Genomic DNA, 21,522 nt, shown 5'->3' with positions numbered 1-21,522 from the left:
TGCTTCTGAATACAGAGCATTCCATACCATATAAAGTATGTGAAGAGACAAACAAGTTCTTGCTGTTGTTATTGTTGTTGTTGTTATTATTATTACTTACTACTACTACAGTGTTGTGTTTGTGGTTTGGTTTTCTCTCATTTCTCCAGCCACTAAAGGTAGAGGGGAATTTCCTCCCTTCAAATGGTGACAATAAAATGATTACCCGGGCCTCAGTTTAGCATAATGGTTCAGAAATGCTCATAGCATATTGCAGACTTAAAGTGGAAATTATTAGGTAGCTGTTCTTTGTTATAATAATGATCACTCCACAAATAAAAGCTCTTCTCCCAAAGGTACTGCAAGGCACAAAATGCTAATTCTGAAGATTATGTGCTCGCTTTTATTAAATATTACTATGCCCTGTTCTGTTTGAGGGCTTCACTGCTCTGATTGTTTTATGAGTGCCATGTTAATGTCATCCCCATCTCGCTAGCAGCAGGCACACATTTTAGCTTTTGCAGGAGAATTGATCAAAGGCCACGTGCTGTGGGAATTGCTGAGAAAACACGGACAAGCGGTAAAAATCTAACTGATTAATTGGTTTAAATTTCATTTCAGGGTGTTGAACTTTGGCTTGGGACTCTAATACTACACTAAGAGTCAGGGCCTAATTACCAGATTTCCAATTTGCCTCAGCACAATGGCGCAGACAGAGGAAAATGAATACTAAAAATAATTATAATGGGGAGGGGGGAACCTTTTCTGCTCTGTACTTATTTAACCGCTAATGCTCTGTGTGGGCAAACAGTTTTACTGGGGAAGCCTCCAGCAGCGCCTGCTGGGCCACCAGGGTATCTAATGACACAAATAAATTAAGAAGCTAGTGGCAGCGTCAAAGATTCTGATTTGCCAGATCGAAGGGACAGTGATGCAGATGCCCACCAACATGCAGTGGCCCCATCACCCCCATTCATTAGTAGCTAGAATTCATGTAAGCAATGTGCCTGGCTTCCACTCTCAAAGAGAAACAATCTATTACATTGATAAAACACACATACACACAGGGAGCGGAAAGCTGTGCTTACTTTGGAGTTTATGGGTGGGCCTTGAGAATAAGGGTTAATTGAACTCAGAAGTTCAGGCTTACTGAGGCGAATTAGTGCCACGTACAGCTATCAGCAAGGTCCTGCCGTTGGTCTTGTAATCTATTTGTGCTGTGATTAATACACAGTCCGTGCTGGTCTCAGGAAGAAAGACCCAACCCCTAGCCCTCTTCTCTAATATTCATCATGAAACATTGGCTTAGCTTCCATATTCCATAAGAGGAGGCTCCAGCAACGCTGGACGTCGTCAGAATTGAGCTATGAGCATATATGCATTTGATAACGTCTGAAAAGGGCAAATGCAATCTAACTGCACAGAATCAGTTCAACGAATTAAAGCAAGACGCAGCCGAGAAGCAAGATTCTTTAAAATGTAAAGCAACAATTACGGGAGAGACAAACAATTCTGATTAAATAAATTTGGACTGGGTTTAAAATGGTCCTAGGGGGAAATATTTGTCCAAAGATCTTCAAGCAAACCAATTAACAGACTACATCAAACAGTCCTTAGAGCGATGGAAATGGAAATTCACAATCAGGTTAGCTCTCTGTACAACTGGGCCTCAGGGCTTAATACAGCCTATAGTCAATATAGTATTGAGTCTACAGTGATTATCCTTGAGAAGGGTGGCTAGATGCTATGGCAGTAGAACCAAGGGCTCACTCACACCGTTTTGAAGATCAAGTTCTGCAATTTGGCATATGCGGCTAACAACGTTGCATAGGAATTGTGCTTTCATGTTCCCAGAGACATAAGAAACACTATCTCTTGTTGCCTACCCACCCGCCCATTCCTACTGCACTCACAAAATCTCTTTAAAATAAAGTTCATGCAACTAGGTTCCTGTCCAGTGTGCAAGAACAACGGTTCACATCCTACAGGAACAAAAAGACAGCATATTCCAGTAATGCTAAATAAGCATGAGGGCTGCACTTTCAGCAAAACACTAAACACTTTGAGAGGTCAAAACAAATACATAAAACAAAGCTATTTTAAATCAAATCAAGTCATTGGTCCATCAAGATTAATACTACAGTGGTACCTCAGTTTATGAACTTAATCTGTTCCGGAAGTCCGTTCTTAAACTGAAACCGTTCTTAAACTGAGGCGCACTTTCCCTAATGAGCCCTCCCGCCGCCAGTGCCCTTCCACCGTTTGGCTTCTGTTCATAGACCGAGGTAAAGTTCTCAAACTGGGACACTACTTCTGGTTTTGCGGAGTTTGTAAACCAAATCGTTCGTAAACAGGACTCTTCTTAAACCGAGGTACCATTGTATATATCCTAACTCTCTTTCTAGGACTCCTGGTATTGCCTAGTTGTAGCCCTGGGATTCTTCCTCTAAATCTCCCAGAATGTGTAACTCTCCTTGAAAATAATTGTGATTTATATATACATCATCATCATCATCATCATCATGATTGGAGGAGAAATTCGATTTAATTTAAATCAAATTTAAATCTGAGTCTATCACATTCCAAAACAATATGTGAATCAGAACACAGCTATCCTTTTAAATTCATACTTATCCAAATTTAGCAATGTAGTTCTCCAACAAAACAATGTTTACAAAAATCCATATATTAGGGCAAATCACTTGCAAAAGTGTGTACGTTAGTCAAAATGGCATGTAAAAATGTGTTTATTAGGAGAAATTTGTACTAAAATGCTGATGAATTTCTGTGAAAAAAATTGAAAAATAAATCAATCATTAATTGCTGCAAAATGTGGAGAATGGAAATTAAGATGGGAAAAATTAGAAACTGAGAGAACTGAAGTTGACAGTTCTTTTCAACCCTCATAACAGCAATAATAGTGGGGTGTTTCCCCCAGGTGGCCCACTGAGGTCACCTTTATCTCCGCTTCATTTTCTGGTTTCTAGTCATTGCTAATATTATATTCATTTGAAAACCCACTCCTAATGATTCAAGTAAGTAGAATGCTGCTTAGATGTGAAATATGACATTTTAGAGAAACGTACCTCAAAGTGGTAACTTTTTTTTCTAAACAGTGTGAAAATAAATTATATGGCTTTACTGTAGAATTTTATTTGTCCATTTATGGTTGTCAATTTAACTGCCAAATAATATTTTTTTAAGTTCTGTATTTGTAAACAGCACAAGGGGGGAAATTTTTTGTGTCATCCCCTAGTTAAGTGCTTAAATAAATACTTATTGATTTTGTTTTCGTCTTCAGCCAGTCACTATGCCTAGAAGAAACAAGGGCAGAGATTTTGTTACACTGCTTTTGCTTGAAACTTATGGAGGCATAGAGTATCATTTGCTGTATTTTGAAGAGGGTATGCTATGTGCAGATACCATGGGAACCTAAAATGGTAACAGTGTAGGACTGGCTGTTGATTGATGCTGGAGACCATGTGTCCTTGCAGACAAACAGTGGTGTGCTGCTGCCCTTATGTCCTGCAAGAGATGTTGCATTAGAGGGGCTTGATCCAGCAGGAATTTTCTTATGTTCTGGCGGTGAACTTCCAACTGGCTGGCCAGAAGTTTGGCTTGCTGCTTGCTTTCATTTAGTCCAGCAAAAGACCCTTCAATATTTCTGAAACATTTTTGGGGGGTGGGGGGGAGAAGAGGTAGCAAGCTCAAATTCATTTCACCCTGAAGTCACAGGCTGTGGAAGAGCTTGGGCTCAGCTCCCCTCTTGACCCAGTTCCAACACAAATTATCCTTTTGTGGCAAACAGGGATGGGAATCTGGTATTCCTGTTGCTGCTGAGCTACAGTTCCCCTCCTGGTGGACACAGAAGTCCACCTATATCTGGAGGGCCACAAGCTTTCTATCTCTGCCTTCAAGGAACGTGAGGAGGGGACTGGGTTCAGAGGAGGCACATCCTTGAAGCACAGTTCTTTCCTTTCCCTCGTTCTGAGGGTTCCAAAATGGAATTCTTTCCTATCACCCACACAGCTAAAAGTTGGTTACATATATACTCCAAGGAACCCCAATTACTAGACTTCTGAACATGGGAAAGTTGTGTACTTCTCCCTCTTAAAAGCAAAAGCAACCTGAAAGGGTTGCATTCAACACATCAGTGTAGAGTTCACTTCTTCTCCACCCACAAAAAAGTCTGCTTTAGAAGACACCTCCCTCAATCTTCTGGAGCGGATTTTGAGGGGACAGGGGAGGGAGTTCTATTGTGCACGCAGAAGTCTATTACATGAGCAGAGCCAGAGAGTCAGAGTATCCTCAAATAATTAAGGCCTTTCTGCATTTTCCACAAAGTTGACACTTGGTATACATGTAGTATGAGACATCCCTATTTCTACAGGAATGTGAGAACATGTTTTTACTAGAGGTTTGCCAAAATGGGATTTTAAACTTCATTTTTTAAACTTTCATATGTGGTTGAAAAGCACCTCTATTTTTCAGGATGCCTTCACGTGCCTCTTCAACAATTTGTCCTTTCCACTCCACCCCACAAAGCCCAGGCCAGGGCATTAAAAGGAACTGTGAAAAAGACCTCACTGTGTTGAAGACCCCCAGGAGCCTGTCCCTGAGGCACAGATCAGGGAAACTCATCACACTGGAAAGCAAAATAGCTTGTGTAATGCAGGAGGTTCTGAAGTTCCCCAACCTGCCTGAACTAAAATGTAAGCAGAGACCCTTTACATACTCTCTGTAAGCTTAGAGAAGCCCAGGGAGCATATGAAAATTTAATGCCCAAACCTTTTGTTTGGTTTGATTGAAGAATACACTCACTTCACACACACACACACACACACACATTTTGTTGTTGTTGTTTAGTCATCTTAGTCGTGTTCGACTCTCCGTGACCCCATGAACCAGAGCATGCCTTGGAAACTCTCACTTTCTTCTCAAAGCTTCTCCTTTTTAATGTCCATGGAGTTTTCTTGGCAAAATACTGGAGTGGTTTGCCAGTTCCTTCTCTAGGTGGATCACATTTAGTCTAAACTCTTGTCTATGACCTGTCTGTCTTAGGTGGCCCTTCACGGCATAGCTCAGAGTTTCTTGGAGTTATTCAAGCCCCTTTGCCATGACAAGGCAGTGATCCACACATGTCTCTTAGCATTTCTACATTGGGTTAGCTTCCTAATATGCAATACAGTACTATGCAGTGCTTTTCTTCTAAGGAAAAGAGGTGCCGGGACTGTGTACTCTTGAGTACCCACAGAAAAACAACACTGGTCCTATTGCATGTATTCAGAAGTTCCACTGAAATTGGTTATATTTACTCCCAGGTATTACAGCCTAACTGATCTAAATACTAATGTGGCATTAAGATATACTCCACTTATCTACTTGAGAAACCGTATCTTCTTCAGAAATACTGCTGTTTGATGCATTTCCCCTCAAACCAGCTTCTATCTGATTTGAAAATGCAAGCCACATTCACTTCAGTTAAGCTGAGGTGCATCCATTTGAGACAGCTGTTGTGCACATACAGATGGCAGCTTCCAGGAATTTGGGAGGAGGGAGAGTTGAAGCCATGGGGAATCCAAACAGGTAATGTGCATTGGACAAAGACATTCCCACCCCCCACTCCCTCTGGTGTGCACAGCAACGTGCAAATGAGACTGGAAACGCAGTAGGGAAAAGCGAACTCACTGCGCTTTCAGCTGCTAATGTGTACATGGCCCAATATGGACTATAATTCTGCAGAGCAATTAAAAGGCAAACTTTGCGCTACTTGTTCCCTACCAGTTCTACTAGAGTCAATGGAACCACTGCAGAAGAGGAAAACTTTTAATGGATTTCCTATTATTATGCTAGTAATTATGCTTAAATTACTGTTTTAAATTATGTCCATTACTTATAAAGACAAGACCTAGGGAGAAATCCTCGCAGGGGGTCTAGGTTATGGGGAGAGGGGGACTGTGAACTGTTGGTGAAAGGGAGGAAGAAAAGCAAGAGAAGTAGAAGGCAAGAGAGGCAAAAGGAAATACAGCTTAAATACCCAATAAAGCATTTTGCTGCAAGTCTGTAATTTAATTGTTTAATTGTTTACTGAGCTGGGACAAAGACAGTGCGTGCTTAAGCACTATGGGGGATCCAAAGCCTTTGTCTGTAGACAGATGATTACTGGGATCAGAGATGTGGAGACCACTTGGTTCCACTGTAGAAAAGCTTCAGTGGAATCTGCCAGAATGTCTGGACAGGATCCAGAATGCAGGAGGTCTTTCCTGGACTGCGAAACAGAGGCTGCAACAGCTATTTGCCCCCATTGTCAGAGGCAGAAATGCTTCAGAATACCTGGTGCCAGAAACCCCCGGAGGAAAGTGCTCTTGTGCCCAGGTTCTGCTTGTGGGTTTACCACAGTGATCTGGTTGGCCACTGTTAGTCCAGCAGGATGCTGGACTAGATGGGCCATTGGCAAGACCCAGCAGGCTCTCCTTATGGACATCAGGATGGGATTTATTGACCTGCACAATGTGCACAAACACTCTCAGCATCTGTAGTGTTAGTGATGGAGACATGCACTTGGTCACATTACTTCAGTGGTCAAAGTGGGATGCTTTAATAAAATCTATTGGATGGGGTGGGTGGGTGGGATGCTTTTGAAGAAGACTTAAAACCAGTCTACTTATTTTAAATCAGGAATGAGGAAACCTGGCCGTTCAGATGTTGTTGGACTAAAGCTCTGACCATCTGAGACTGATGGGATTTTGAATTCAACAGCATCTGGATGGCCAAATGTACTCAGTTCCCTTTATTAAATGGATTTTAAACTCTTCTGGGATGCTACATAGATAAAAAGTCACTTGACCCAAGCCAGAGCTCTTTGTGGAACTGAGGCAGGCAGGCAGCTGCCACGGCAACTTCCTACCACAACTGAAGATCCAAACCTGGGAGAAGCCCTGGAAAAAGAGAAAACCCTAAGCACTGGAAAAGCCATGGGGAAATAGAAAATTGTCTATCCAGATGCCTGACTGCTTCTGCCATACCTGCTTGTTGTCTCTCCCAGCTTCACAAACACATCTGGCTTGGCCAAGGCTAGAAGATGGAAATGGTGCCTATTCCATTGAAAATAAATGGCATCCCAGCCTACCCTACCCTGAGAACCCCAGGTTTTGACCTCATTTACAGTAACTCTATTCATTTCATGGTAATGATTGATAACAGATTGTAATTATTTAAAGTATGAATGTACTAATTCAAGCTTGTTAGTAAATTGTTTACGCAGTTATAAATATGGTGAATAGACCGCAGGCTAAATTGAATGTGGCCTAATTTCAAATGAAACTATCCCACTTCCTCCCTCGCCCCACACTGCGTGTTGTGTTAGGCAGATTTTCAAAATCATGCTAATGAAATTACATCAGCTGCACAGAGGTTTTGCATCAGCACTGCAGGAAGAACTGAAACGGAAGTCTATAGGTTAGAACTCCCAACCCTAGACAAGTGTAAAATGGCCAATAAATAAAACGGTATAAATAAGGAATCATTAATTATTTACTAATTCAGTTGATTGCCACGCTTGTTGTAATCAAGAAATCTACTTGCTCTCATACCGTGACAACATTTATCAATTCTCCTACTTTTGGATAAATTCTGCTTTTTTGGACACTGCAGGAAGACAGTAGTCAAATTAAAGAAACCCTTAAAAAAAATGAGGAAATTGTTGGGGAACAACAGACTGTAATTTGGTTTCTACAAATAAAAACTCACGACGTCCTTGTGCTCTTATTCTTGTTTTGATTTCTTTTCTAAAAAAAGAGGATATCATTTAATGCAATTTTCCAGAGCCTGGGAATCATAAAATCAAACATGAACAAGTCTACTGGAAAATCTGTGACGTTAATCTTGGCCTACGTTGTATTTTTAACAAGCACTGAATTTGTGTGTTGGATAATCCAGATGGCCATAGAGGAATCATCTTGATAGGATTAAACCTTTGTGGTGAACTCTGCTCCATCTGTTCTCAGAGGTTTGCCTCTGCCTGTCGGAATATAAATTTGCAGCCTCTGTGTGTCTTGCAGCATAAGTAACAGTGGCGCTTTGCAAATACACACACACATGCATGCGCGCGCGCACACACAAACCCTTGAGCACTTATTAGTAATGTGCAATAAAGGTAGCTTGGAGTTTACTGCCAAAGAAACATATTGGATTTATTATTCATCTGAAGAACAAAGTGTGCAGTACCTAAATTTGAACAAAAAAGGATGTTTGTTGTTGTTCAGGGACTTGTTCAATTCATTAAACCATAATACTACCATAAATTCACAGATGAAGGTATGACTGCACATGAAGCAGGGAGACGCTTAATCTTTGAAAACTATTATACGTTGCTAGAATGCAGGATACAGTTTTGCTTTGACACGCTGACTGTTAAATATTCCAAATCTGCAAAACCCAAACAGCAATGGTTGCAGTTATTTCTGTCTCAAACCAGCTACAGATCGGGGTGGGGAAAGATGATTGGAATAACACAGAAAAGCAACCTGGGTCTGTACTTTCTGGTTCTGTCATGAGCTATCTATTGACACCACTGGCTTCTTGCACCGATGGCTGCTGCCTTCCATATGCAGCAAGGATAGATGTTCTAGTGCTGTGCCAAAATCTGTCCTCCAATGCAAAATAAAGCTTCCATTTCTCCTGGCTCTTCCACAGGGCACTTTGGAGTTTCTTAAGAATTCTGGTGTGATTTCCAGTGAAGTCATCTTGTTAGCACAAAGACTTCCACCTGCGCAATGTGACTTTGTCTTTGCCCCTACATCCCCAAATCTGTTTTTGAGGCTGGGGCAGATTCAGGGTGGGCACAGGAAGAGGAGAGGGAGAGGAAGTCCCATTGCACAGGCAGAAGTCCCTGCGCTAATGGGATGACTCCATTGGATACAACCCTAGGCATAGAGAAAGTCGAGCTTTCTGTATTGCTTTTATGGTTGTGGGTGGCTACTCTTTCCATTGGAAGTGAGAGCTGGACCATAAAAAAGGCTGATCAACAAAGAATTGATGCTTTTGAATTATGGTGCTGGAGGAGACTCTTGAGAGTCCCATGGACTGCAAGAAGATCAAACCTATCCATTCTTAAGGAAATCAGCCCTGAGTGCTCACTGGAAGGACAGATCCTGAAGCTGAGACTCCAATACTTTGGCCACCTCATGAGAAGAGAAGACTCCCTGGAAAAGACCCTGATGTTGGGAAAGATGGAGGGCACAAGGAGAAGGGGACGACAGAGGACGAGATGGTTGGATAGTGTTCTTGAAGCTACAAACATGAGTCTGACCAAACTGCGGGAGACAGTGGAAGACAGGAGTGCCTGGCGTGCTCTGGTCCATGGGGTCACAAAGAGTTGGACACGGCTAAATGACTGAACAACAACAACACTCTTTCCATTAAACATTTTTTCCATCACTCTGCAGCCTCCCTGGTTGCTTGCACTTCCTAATTTAGAAAAAAATGAGGTAAGAGTTACCCCATGATGTCTTGCCCTGAGCTATGTGAAGTAAAGGAAGACAGGGAGGCTGCCTACCAAACACCAGAGATCCGGGCACTCACTTATTTTGGTTTTAAAGGAAGCATTCTCTGCATTCATTTCTTTTAAAGTAAGAAAAACTCTTCACTTTTTTTAAAAAAAGAAAAGAAATAAAGCTGTGAGGTCCACAGCAAGACCACTTTCTCATGCTCCCAGAAAAGCCCACCTGATGACATGAGGATATGGGCACTGAGAAAGTTTGCAGAATTACTGGAATTATAAAATGAAAGAAAAGGCACCCACAAACACAGCTTGACCACTCTGAAAGGAAGTCAGCTGCAACAAAAACCATGTACCTTTCCTATGAGAATTTTAATACACAAACACAAAACTTCCCTTTGATAATTTTCAAATAAAATGTATTTTCCAAGTAAGTGATGGTTAATAGTGTGCAGGAGGAAATGTGGGGGAAATTTTCATCACAGTAGCAATATATTCAGCATCCGCAATGATTTAAACAAACCCTTGAAAGGCTTTGAGCCAATGCAGAGACATACTATGGTGGAATGTCACATAATTCCAGAATCTGCTCCCAAAGACGTATGTAGGAGATCTGACTATTCTTTAAAATAACAGTCTTGGTTTGCAATTTCAGTGCAGCCTTGATATTATAGGTCATATTTCTGAAAGTTTATACAGTAGAGTCACAACTTACGCATGTTGAAGTTGCGCACATTCAGCTTTATGCGCTGGGCTGCTTAAACAAGATAACAATGGGGGTGGAAAGTGGGGGGGGGGCTTTGGCAATCCCACCTGCCATTGCAACCAACTTTGGCTTTATGTACTATTCCTGGAACATCACCCCCACCTAAACTGCAGGTCTGGTGTAAAAGGTTTAAGGCAAATGAATCATTATTTCATAGCCCGTTCTAATACTTAGTATCTATCTCAGAGTCTATTCCAGAGCTTCGTGAATACAGGAAATGTTAATGCACAAGTCCAAAGAGAGGATAACTTTTGCTGTTGGTGGTAATCCTCCTCTGCCTCCTAGCCATAGCATTAGTTCATTAAAAAATGGTGTATACCAGCGTGGTATAGCAGATAGAGCGCTGGACAAGGACCTGGAAGACCAGTGTTCAAATCTCCACTCAGTCATGAAGCGCACTTGGTAACCTTGGGCCAGTTGCTCATGCTCAACCTCACAGGGTTGTTGTATGAATAAAATGGGGAAAACAAGATCTATGTATGCCACCCTGAGCTCACTGGAGGAAAGGTGTTATGTTTGTAATAAACAAACAAATATTGTAAATAGGTTCTGTGTGAAACTTAACTGATAAAATAAATATATATGGCTTCAACGCATCATATAACGGAACCAAATACCCAATAGTCAGATGTATCCTTGATCCTATTTTGGTCAGACCCTGGGAATTACATGGGAACATAGGAACATGCCTTATCAGACCACAGGTTCATCTAGCGCAGTGCTTTCTACACTGAATGGCAGGAGATCTCCAGGGTTTCAGAAAGAGATCTCTCCAAGCCCTATTGAACCTGGAACCTTCTGCATGCAAATCAGAAGCTCTGCCACTGAACTAGAGCTTAGGAAAAGGAAAAATGTTCAAAACTTGCAGTATTTAAAATGGACCAATAGAATGGCCCAGGGCGGATCTACTATGAAATTAATGAGACTTAAGCGTCAGGGCCCTAATCCCAGAGAGGCTCCAGAAGTGACTTTAGCCCACATTTTTTAATTTTTGGGGGGTCTATTAGACCCAATTTGAGCCACACGAATCAAAAACTATAAGGCATAGGACATTTTTATTCACACCAGCGACTTTGACATATGAGATAATCCAGTACAGCAATTTAAATCAAAATCTGAGATGTAATTATTATTTTTTAAATATGTTGATCTGTCGTGGAACAATCCCATTGAAGAAGGTAACAAACATCATTACTGGTTGCTAAGGGGTCCCCATAACAGTTTATTATTATTATTATTATTATTATTATTATTATTATTATTATTATTATTACTACTACTATTATTCTTTATTGAATTTATATACCGCCCTATACCCGGAGGCTTCAAGCTTCAGGGCTCCCAAAATGTAGTTCCACCACTGGAATGACCCATCTAATTTGCCATACCTGTAAGATGTGTACTTTTACCATATGAAAAATGTACACAGGCCGGCTTGGCTATCCCACCACCCACCAGCCTACTGCCTTTTTGGCTTCTGCTATTTGTTGAGACTGATATAGAATCAAAGCAGTTGCCAAAGAGATCCAGTAATTGCACAGGGTAGAGGGGGAAAGTGAGAAGGAAAAAAGCACAGCCCTGGCCCTTAAAAAAAAAAAAAGGAAGAGAGAGCCATTTAAACTGCTTGTCAGTTGTCAGCTTGACAAGGCCACTTGAATATATTCGGGAGTATTTGCATAAATGCTCACGGTGAGTTCACCATGGCTGCTAGCGCTAATGGTACATAAAGTAATTTAGTCACTTCTCTTAGGCATCCTGTCAGAGTGATGAGCACCTCCTCTTTGCCTTGTTGCATATTAGATCATTAGATAATAAAGTGTTAGAGCATGCGAGCCGACAGGGTCCCTAGCACTATAATTTTGAGGCTACTGCATTATGCCGTGGAGAGGGAGAAAAAGAGACAAACCAATTGTGCAATTGGCTTTAAATTCAAATAAATACAACCTGCAGGCTGGGAAATTACTTTGAAGCGAGGCTATTGAGCGTGCTGATAAAACTTTGCACACATCTACAGTGAAACCGGGCCCCCGCTGAACGAAGCAGGATTTCACCTGAACATCACTGCTTTGTTATCTGGTGGAAATGCAAGATTTGAGCTATCTTCTCAACATGTGCCGGAGCAGCACTAACATCTTTATTTTACACTAAGGGAACTGTGGGCTCACTTATTTTGTCCTTCCTATTGCCACCTTGCCTGCTTTTGCAAATCTGATGTACGGCCCATTTCCATGTTCTTTCCTTGCCTGACAACTTCCCCCCAGCTTACTTAGGGCTGATACACGTGTCACGGCCCCAACATGGAGAATGCTTCAAAAGAGCCTCTAGGTGACTATAATATTTGTAGTGTGCTCAGCAGCTGTGGATTGCTTTCTCAGCCACTAGAAAGCTTGCCACAAGTCATTGGGCCAGGCTGGAGGAGGTGGTCTGTGATATCTGTCGCCTCTGATAACACAGGGCCAGTGCCACCACTCCTTTGCAATGAGGGATGTTGGGGGATTCCAATGAAAACAGAAGCAGGAGTGGAAATTGTCAGTGTTCAGTTATCTGTCCCCTGTTCAAAATGGAAATCAATCCAGTGAGTTCTATCCATGTTTCTTGTTGGTGTTCCTTTCAATCCGCAAATGATACAGAATGGATTACCACCACCACCCATTTGAACTGCATTTTCTTTGCACTGAAATTAATGGAGTGGAATAACATAGTGACAACGTAATTACCTAATTTACATAATTAATTGCACAAACTACATCGGCTGCATAATTTGACCACAGCAGGCAGCAAGGCAGAAGGCGAACTGCAAAGGAACAGAAACACAGCTGCAAGTGACCAAATACAAGGTGAAATGGAAAACAATGTCTGCTTACATCTTGCAGCTATTTGAAAATCCAGGGCGCTGCTTGCCTGGTAGCACTGGGGTCTACTATGGGGTCATGAGCTACAGATAATTACCCTCGCTGTGGTTACCGATGCCACATGGCAAGCTTTTTAGCAGTGATAACCAGCGGTAGCAAGTGCCCATTGAAACTGAAAGGGGGAAAAAGGTAGGAAGACCAACAGGAGGTGAAGCCAGAGCCAATGACTGGCAGAGCAGCTCTCTGAACTGGTTGTGAGAAAGAAGGCGGGAAGATGGAGGCTGGCTGAGGGCAGACTAAGGCTGCTGGGACAGTGCCCTCACTGGACAAGCCTCCACTGGCTACAACAGTGTTCCTAACTGTCTTAATTTCACCCAGATGTTTATATTCATCTATATACTCTTCTAAAGGTAAAGGGACCCCTGACCATTAGGTCCAGTTGTGACTGACTCTGGGTTGCGGCGCTCATCTCGCTTTATTGGCCGAGGGAGCCGGCGTACAGCTTCCAGGTCATGTGGCCAGCATGACTAAGCCGCTTCTGGCGAACCAGAGCAGAGCACGGAAACGCCGTTTACCTTCCTGCCGGAGCGGTACCTATTTACCTACTTGCACTTTGTGCTTTTGAACTGCTAGGTTGGCAGAAGCTGGGACTGAGCAACGGGAGCTCACCCCGTCATGGGGATTCAAACCGCCGACCACCTGATCGGCAAGTCCTAGGCTCTGTGGTTTAACCCACAGCGCCACCCACATCCCACTACTCTTCTAGTCAGTGCTTAATTTATATAAAAAGAGAGAGTTAATCAGGCTCACATTTTGCTAAGACATTGCAACCTCATCCCCCTAGTTACAGACGACTGAACTGTGGTTATCAGAGAATTCAGACCAAGGGGTGAGATAGCGGCTACAATGCTGACACCAGTGAAGAGGTTGCAGCTCATTCTTTTCCAGAATTCCTCTGAAGTGTCACATCATTTTACTGCTGAGGTCCCTCTAGTTCAGGAGAAGATAAGCCATGATCGTGCCTATACTATGTAGTAGTCTATAGCATGTCAGAATATATGCACACATTTTACGACTGTCAAAATGGAGCCCATGGTGGTTTTACAACCTTGTTCACTGCCTTGGCTGTTTGAAGTCAACCTCAGAAATGAGGAAATGAAATTCTGCCTGAACAGATTACGAAGTGAGGATACCCACAGAAGAATTTCTGGGAGCTGTGAATAGAGCAGCCTACAGGGATACAGTCAAAGGACAAACTGCATTCTAGCAAGTAATCACTGTAGGTAATAACTGCTTTGGTGCATAGTTGTCAAAATATTACTCAAAGGAGGTAATAGCACCAGGCTAACAAAGCAACTCCTAACACCACTTCACAGTGCAGCCTTAATATAACACTGTCAAATACAAGAGTGGTGGTGCAGCATAAGTGCATTTAAAAAGTTGTTTTATGCATTTTAACTTATCTCATTAATAAGATTTTACTGTAAGCTGGTATATAAATATGATAGATTAATACAAGTGTGTGTGTGTGTGTGTGTGTGTGTGTGTACATACACAGGAAAAGAATCCACCCCTCCCCAGAAAGCGAAAAGATACTCTAGTTAAACTCATATACTTATGGAATTTATTTACAACTGATATGATCTCTTTCACCCTTAAAGAAAAAAAAAAGTACTACAGTGACTTGTTAATATGGTACACAAAACTTCTGTGGCAGGACGGAAGAGAGTCAGGCCTAAGTCTCTACATATCTCACATCCACCTCTGTTGGGGCTGGGTGGGTAGGGTGGTAAAGACATTATTTTACCTGGCAAATTCTGTATCATAACCACTTTCCTTCAAATGTCTTTTGGTCTGGGTTTTTTTTTTGGGGGGGGGGAGTTTTCCTTATAAAGCTACAACCCTGGAGGTCAATATTGATTTTGGGTACATTGGTTTCTCTGTAAACATCTTAATGTATCTAAATAAGTTTTGAAATAATCAAGCAGAATTTCTTCCTCTCTCTAAAAAAAGAAGAAGAAGAACCTATTAACTGAGTAAACCATAATAACAATGGAAAGCCACTGATTACTGTGGTTTACCCTGCTTGTACCACACAATGCTGCTTAGCATTTGCCAGCTATTACTTTTTAAATATAGAAACATTTAGTTGAGTAACGTATTTATTTATTTATGTATGTTTTATCAAGAACTTGGTGGATGTAAAAGCATGATTTTGATTACACTGAGATAAACCACTGAGAGTAACTTTCCTTTTTACTGACTGACAAGTGGACTATAAATGGAAAAAAAGGCTGGATAACCCCAAAGCATACCAGATTTCTGACACACGAAATCGTTGGAACCAAACTGGGAGGGCAAAAAGAGTCCTTTAGGACAGCTTTGGGTCTTCAGATGTTGTTGGACTACAACTCCAATCATCCCTGACTACTGGTCCTGTTAGCTAGGGATTATGGAAGTTGCAGTCCAACAATATCTAGGAACCAAAGGTTGAGAAAGGCTGCTCTAGAAGGTGACACCTTGTATGACTGGCTCAGTACTATATAGGCAACAGTAACAAAAATAGGCCTAATTGTAAAACACGTAAGTCTGCCTACTCTTCAAGCTATGTAATAATAATAATCAATGTAATAATAAACTAATAACACACATTGCACCAGAAACACTCTTCTACACAAGACTATATTTGGAAAGAGATCCACAACATCCTGTGGTTATGAGAACAGGATTCCCTGTCCTGAATCTTAAATCTGTGGACCATTTCTGGATATTAGATTTCGTTGGTGACCTCTCATCATCCATGACCATTGGCCATGCTGGCTGCAGCTAATGGGGCTAACAACATATGGAGAGACAAAGGCTTCCCGATGCTGGCATAAAGGCTCTGGGTGAATGGCCAGAGGGGCTGCCACCACCCTCCACAACATCTGGTGTCTAGGGCAGCCAGCTCACTTTGCTTAATTGTTGAGCCAACCCTGAAGTGAGCTACTTCTCCAGCACAATGGTCTCTTAAAAAGGTGAGCATTCCCCAATGGCTTCCAAACTGTTTCAAATAAGTAAATGGGAAACATTTGGAGAGTGGCTCTAGAAACCTTAATTCCAGTTTTAGAAGATAATAGTAGAACTACAGAATTTGGTGTTGACTGTCATGAGCTGAACTGTCAAGAAAACTGCTATAATAAAGTACGATTTCCTTTGCTTTCCCCAAAACATTACCTCATCTCATGGGGTGGAAGTATGGGAAATATTTAGAGCAGATAGTTGTGCTCTAAGTGTGAGAACAGGAATATTTCCAAGCTTGAAGGAATCTAGCGCTGTCTTAGTAACTGGCAGGTATTCATGTGGCCTCCTTGTAGGGGGGAAATATCTCCTTAAAAAATAAAAAAGCAGGCTTTGAAGGACTATGGTTTATGTTAGGACACTTCAAGGATGAATGAATAAATATCCTTTGTATAGCTTTGCGTCTTGCTAATTAATAAAATAACAGTTTGCACATTCCTTAGTAAAATCAGGCAAAAATTATGACAGTGGTTTGTTTATTAAATTAGGTTGTTGGCAGGGATGTAAAAAATCTATAGTATGAGTTATAGCCTAAAAAGTTAAAGCTAAATAAATACAGATGTAAGTTATGTTTACATAATAAGAAACACTGCAGAGCTAAGAATTTTAGGTTAGAAAGTGCAAACTTGTGGACCTGATTCATTATGCATTTTCTGCATAACTACATTTACTCACGTAAGTTGTTCCAGTAATTCTGAATGTATGCAAAGAAAAATGGTAGGGTCTGATGATATCACACTAAAATATTGAGGTGAGAGAATTTCTGTTGAGTATTGATTTATCTAATGATGGGAAAGCACATTTTCACTCTGCTGCTATTTCCATGGTATTTAGCTTCCTTGACCGTCCATGAAAACTGGATTAGGTATCAGGCATGAGAAGACTTCACACACACACACACACACACACACACACACACACAAACACACTGAATGGGAATTGTGAGGAATCAGCACCCTAGACACATACCAAAATCTGGCTGAACCTTCCCCTGTGGCTTCACTAACATCACAATCCTATGCACGTTTTGTCAGAATGAAGCCAACTGTATACAGTGGGGTTTACTCCAAGGTAGGTGTACACAGGATCACAGCCTACCTGTGTGAAGTTAGGAATGAGATAGTGAAGTAAGCCACACACAAGTAGGCAGATTCCGATATACCTTGTTTGTGCCCACTACCAGCTCTTATAATTACAGTTTACACACTCTATTTTATGACTAAGGTGGCAACAACTCACGATGATTAATTAATTTGCAATGATTAATATATATAGCAGGGATGGGAATGTTGAAGCACGTCCAGATGTTGACATGCTGCAACACCTGGAAGACCACAGTTTCCCCAGCCATCATACATTGTATAGTTGCCTTTTTGTTTTTTGGTACCAACTATTTTTAAATGATTGGTTTTTTCATTGCTTATTTTATTTATTCTCAGCAGCCCAGGGAAGTTAGTTAACTACCAGCAACAGACATCCCTAGACCTTCAGTGACTGGAAGAACAACTTGCTCCCATAAGAGCCTGCATGTCTCATCATTTGAGCCTCTTGCTAGCATCCCACTTCTGTCAGAGACTAGGGCTTTTGTTTTGTTTTTAATGTGTGTGTGTTTTAAAAAAAGGTTTATTATATATTTCAAAATGAAATAAAAAATCAAGAACAGTTGCAAACAACTTGACTGCATTTACGTTATTCATCCATACGAGCATTCAGGATATTATTTGAATGAAAGGAAAACACATTGTCACGCCATACATACAAATAGCATACAAGAATATACCCTAATCAAGGAGATTTCTCCAAAGGCCACCATGAGAATGTCGGGGGAATCCTTGCCTGCTGCTCCTGTCTCATGTAAGATATAATCAGTTGCCATGCCATGTTAAAAATGGGGGGGCTTGTCCTTCCTTTAGCCATGTAGATTTGGCATGTTAGCTTTTCTGCCAGTGCCACTGACCAAACCCAAACGCTTCAATTGTTAGGCCTTTAGCCATTTGTAGCATCTGGCATCTTCCAGGTGAGCCACTACAAGCAGAGCCTAGATTCGCAGTCACTATGGACAGGTGGCCCAAGGCTATGGATTGGCTTCCCAGTAAAGAACATCTGCCACACACCCCCACGTCTTTTTCAAGGGACAGGTATAACATTTCTGTTTCAGAGCTCTTGAGGGAAGTGTGTGCAGGTGATGAGTACTGTATGCTTATTGACTTATGTGGTTTTGATATGCTGGTAAGAATTTATTCGCCATGTTTTGCATTTTTTTAAGGTCTTGCATTATGGATTGTTAGCTATGTTGGTTTCCTTTTAAGGAAGAATGACAGGACAGATGTGTTTCAAATAAATAAATAAAATTTTATTTTCTCATTTTATAGATGCCAGAATCAGGGTGATAAATGGTCATTTGACCAAGGCTATGATGAAAGTCTGAATTTTTAGATTCAGTTTTAAATGAATATCCAGATAGCTACAAGAAAGTACTCTATGTCCTAATCTGGCTCTCAGTTATAAGAGGGACGTGTAAATATATTAACATACGATTTTGTTCTGAAAATTGGTTTACTGAAACCTGACCTTGGCTCTTTTTTGAGTCTGGCAACATAATCCTCAAACGAATCAAGTGAGGGCTTCTGTGGATGTCTGGAAACAACCTAAGACTCTGTCCATGGGACAAAGAGGAGAAAACTACCCCATCTCTTAATCTTGCTCTAAATCACAGTATGTAAAATATAATGCATGGAAACCAATTTTGGATTATGCTCCATTTTTTTATTTAAAAAAAGCAGACCATTTTGTTCAGTTCTGCTTCTTGAAACACAAGACCCGATTCATACAACCATGTGACCATTGTAACTGTCATGTGATAGCTACAATGTGCCACAGTAAGCGAATCAGTTATTTAAGAATTTGCAAAGAGTGCACCGGTCTCCCATGTGCCTCACAGCTGGGAAACTCCAAGAGCCTAAAGAGCTTCCTCTGCATCATGGAATAAAATTGGGCTTTCTTGGGCATATAGAACACTCTGTGCACAATTTAATTCTCTACATATCCTGCCCATGGCCTTTTCAAATGCACTAACAATATCCATACATTTGATGGGAAGAGCTTGCCCACAGTAAGCATTTGAGCCAAAACTCACTGCATGAACTGATTTTGCTGGAATTACCCAAATGCTTAAAAACTATGCGCCAGTACTGAGCAAAGTACTCCTTGGGGAAAAAGAGAGAAGACACTGACCCTCTCATCCTATGACCTCACTAGGACAGCCAGTAATGGAAGAAAAGGGGGGACCCCCCCCACACAACCCGAGAGACCCACAGTTAAAGAAGCAACGTCAACCAACAAAAAATGCCTACCATGTTCCAGATAAGAAGGCGTACCTTCCGAAGGATCAAGCCTTCGAGCCCTCCGACCATGTTTGGAGTTGTTGTGCACAAACATGTTATCCGACACTGCCAAGACATGACCATCCACATTGACTGTTGTAGATACCACAACCTGTGAGTGGGACAACAATATAAGGAAACACTTTAATACAATTTAAAATGAGATGAGCGCAGAGTATAATAAACCCAGAATCTTAAATAACAGCTGGGAGCTGCAGAAAATTGCACAGCTATTTCACATAATAACTAGTGCTTAGACTGTACGACTCTAACAAGAGGTGCTATTGATGAGTGGGTCCTTGGCATCATAGGCTTTTGATGTCGCTTTAAGTCAAATTGCACAGCTTGTAGCTGTATGGCGAAACGTACACTGTTAACCATCATTCTAACAAGAGCACTTTATTAACTTTTTTTTAAAGAGCTGACTGAATTTTACCCCACACCATTCTTCAGCATATATGCCAGAAGAGATAAAGCTGCTGTCATTGCAAATGAAAATGTATTTTGAAAAAGAAAAGCAAGTGTGGTCTGCAAAAGTTGGGATGAGAGCAACTGTATTCATTATTCTGTTACAGTTGTAGCTGCCAGGGGTGTTTCCACTCCAAAATTCTCCGGAATAGGGTATGTGTGTCAAAGGCATTTCAGAGCTGAAATGAATAGTGCTTTTCAAATCCAAGTAGACCTTTTCCTTAGCAAATAATCAAGTTTGAATTCACACACTTGGCAAACTTTGACTTGTCTCAATTCACTTAAACAACTAAAAATGAAGATACCATGTTGCTGTAATGTGCAGGGCACATGGGACTATTAAGTCACAGATTCTAGTGAATTCAAAAGGATGGCTTGCAAGCACACAACTGCTCAACTGACATATTTCTCAACAAATTTAAAAACACGTTTCCAGTTTTCATCAAAACCTATTAAACAATGATAGTAAGTGAGATTCTTTGTGGAGACTCATTATGAAGGTTCAGTCTCTTATCAAAATGACCTTAGCTTACCCAATAAGAAGTTCAGATAAAGAATGCTACGTTCTAATGAGATGACTACTGCTGCAAGGGATTGCTGAGATTTTGGTTAGTGATGACGACAAAATTTGTTGCCTGGGATGCTGATTTCTATCCTTGGTTGTACCTGAGCTCTGGTGACATCTTGTATATTGAGGTAAAACTGGACCATTTTGCCTTTGCTGAAACCTAAAAGTATGGGGAAGCCTCGTGGTCAGCCCCGGGATGTGCTAGCATTAGGCTCTGAAGGACAGCATAGTGCCCTTCAATATGAGAGCGCCTCTTCTTTGATAATGATACACTGCACATCAGCAGCAGCTCCAGGATTAATTTCTTGAGCTTGGTTGCCCTGATCACCTCTTAGCCCATATTAATCACCCATACAAACAAAATGGCAACGTCCCTCTCTGCGCTACCGCTTACCAAGTATTCTACCCAAGAACATGTGCTGCCTTCCAGAACTTTGGCTAAAACAATAAGAAGAAATGACCTACACTTCTCCTTATATTAAACAAGGAAGGGGGATTAAAAATTGAAACCCACTGAGATATGTTTATTCATGCGACCTCTTACAACCAAATATAATAATTGTCTGTTAATTGCAGTTTCAGCTCCCACCTCATGCTTCAACATGTGAAACAGCAATCAGCCGGCTCCTGTTTAATCCACCTATTATGTTGACTAATTAACTTTGCTCGACAGTTTATTTCTTCCTCCATTATCAGGCCCTGTCAGCCGCAAGCACACTGCCGCAAAGGGGGACCTCGGCCCCTTTGATTGATCACCGATAGATTGACATGCAGATTAATTTAATTAGAATCACCTCACTTGAGAAATGAAAGACAATGGCAAGGGGGCTAATAGATCTGCTCTTATAATGAGGCAACCCTCCAGAGCCAAGGCAGAGGATTTCTGATTTATTTTGCTGAATTCCCCAGTCAATCCAAAAGGCTCTTGCTTTAATTGTTCTTGGTAT

The 21,522-nt window shown here is 41.3% G+C and overlaps 1 protein-coding gene across 8 annotated transcripts in view; it reads right to left on the bottom strand.

The window, feature by feature from the left end:
- EBF1 (EBF transcription factor 1) overlaps positions 1 to 21,522 on the bottom strand; it is a 373,513-nt gene that overhangs the window by 93,436 nt on the left and 258,555 nt on the right. For 4 of the 8 annotated variants that reach the window (XM_083603866.1, XM_083603870.1, XM_083603867.1 and 1 more), the window contains exon 8: positions 19,510 to 19,651. In XM_083603866.1, the coding sequence (XP_083459992.1) occupies positions 19,510 to 19,651 (142 nt within the window). The remainder of the gene's footprint in view (positions 1 to 19,509; positions 19,652 to 21,522) is intronic. The other 4 variants (XM_083603868.1, XM_083603872.1, XM_083603869.1 and 1 more) reach the window with 1 other exon arrangement.

This window comes from Podarcis filfolensis (assembly GCF_964270895.1).
Source record: "Podarcis filfolensis genome assembly, chromosome: 2".
In the NCBI taxonomy this organism is placed as follows: domain Eukaryota; kingdom Metazoa; phylum Chordata; class Lepidosauria; order Squamata; family Lacertidae; genus Podarcis; species Podarcis filfolensis.
Note: the sequence above shows the minus strand (reverse complement) of the source record. Positions and strands in the feature narration are given on the sequence as shown.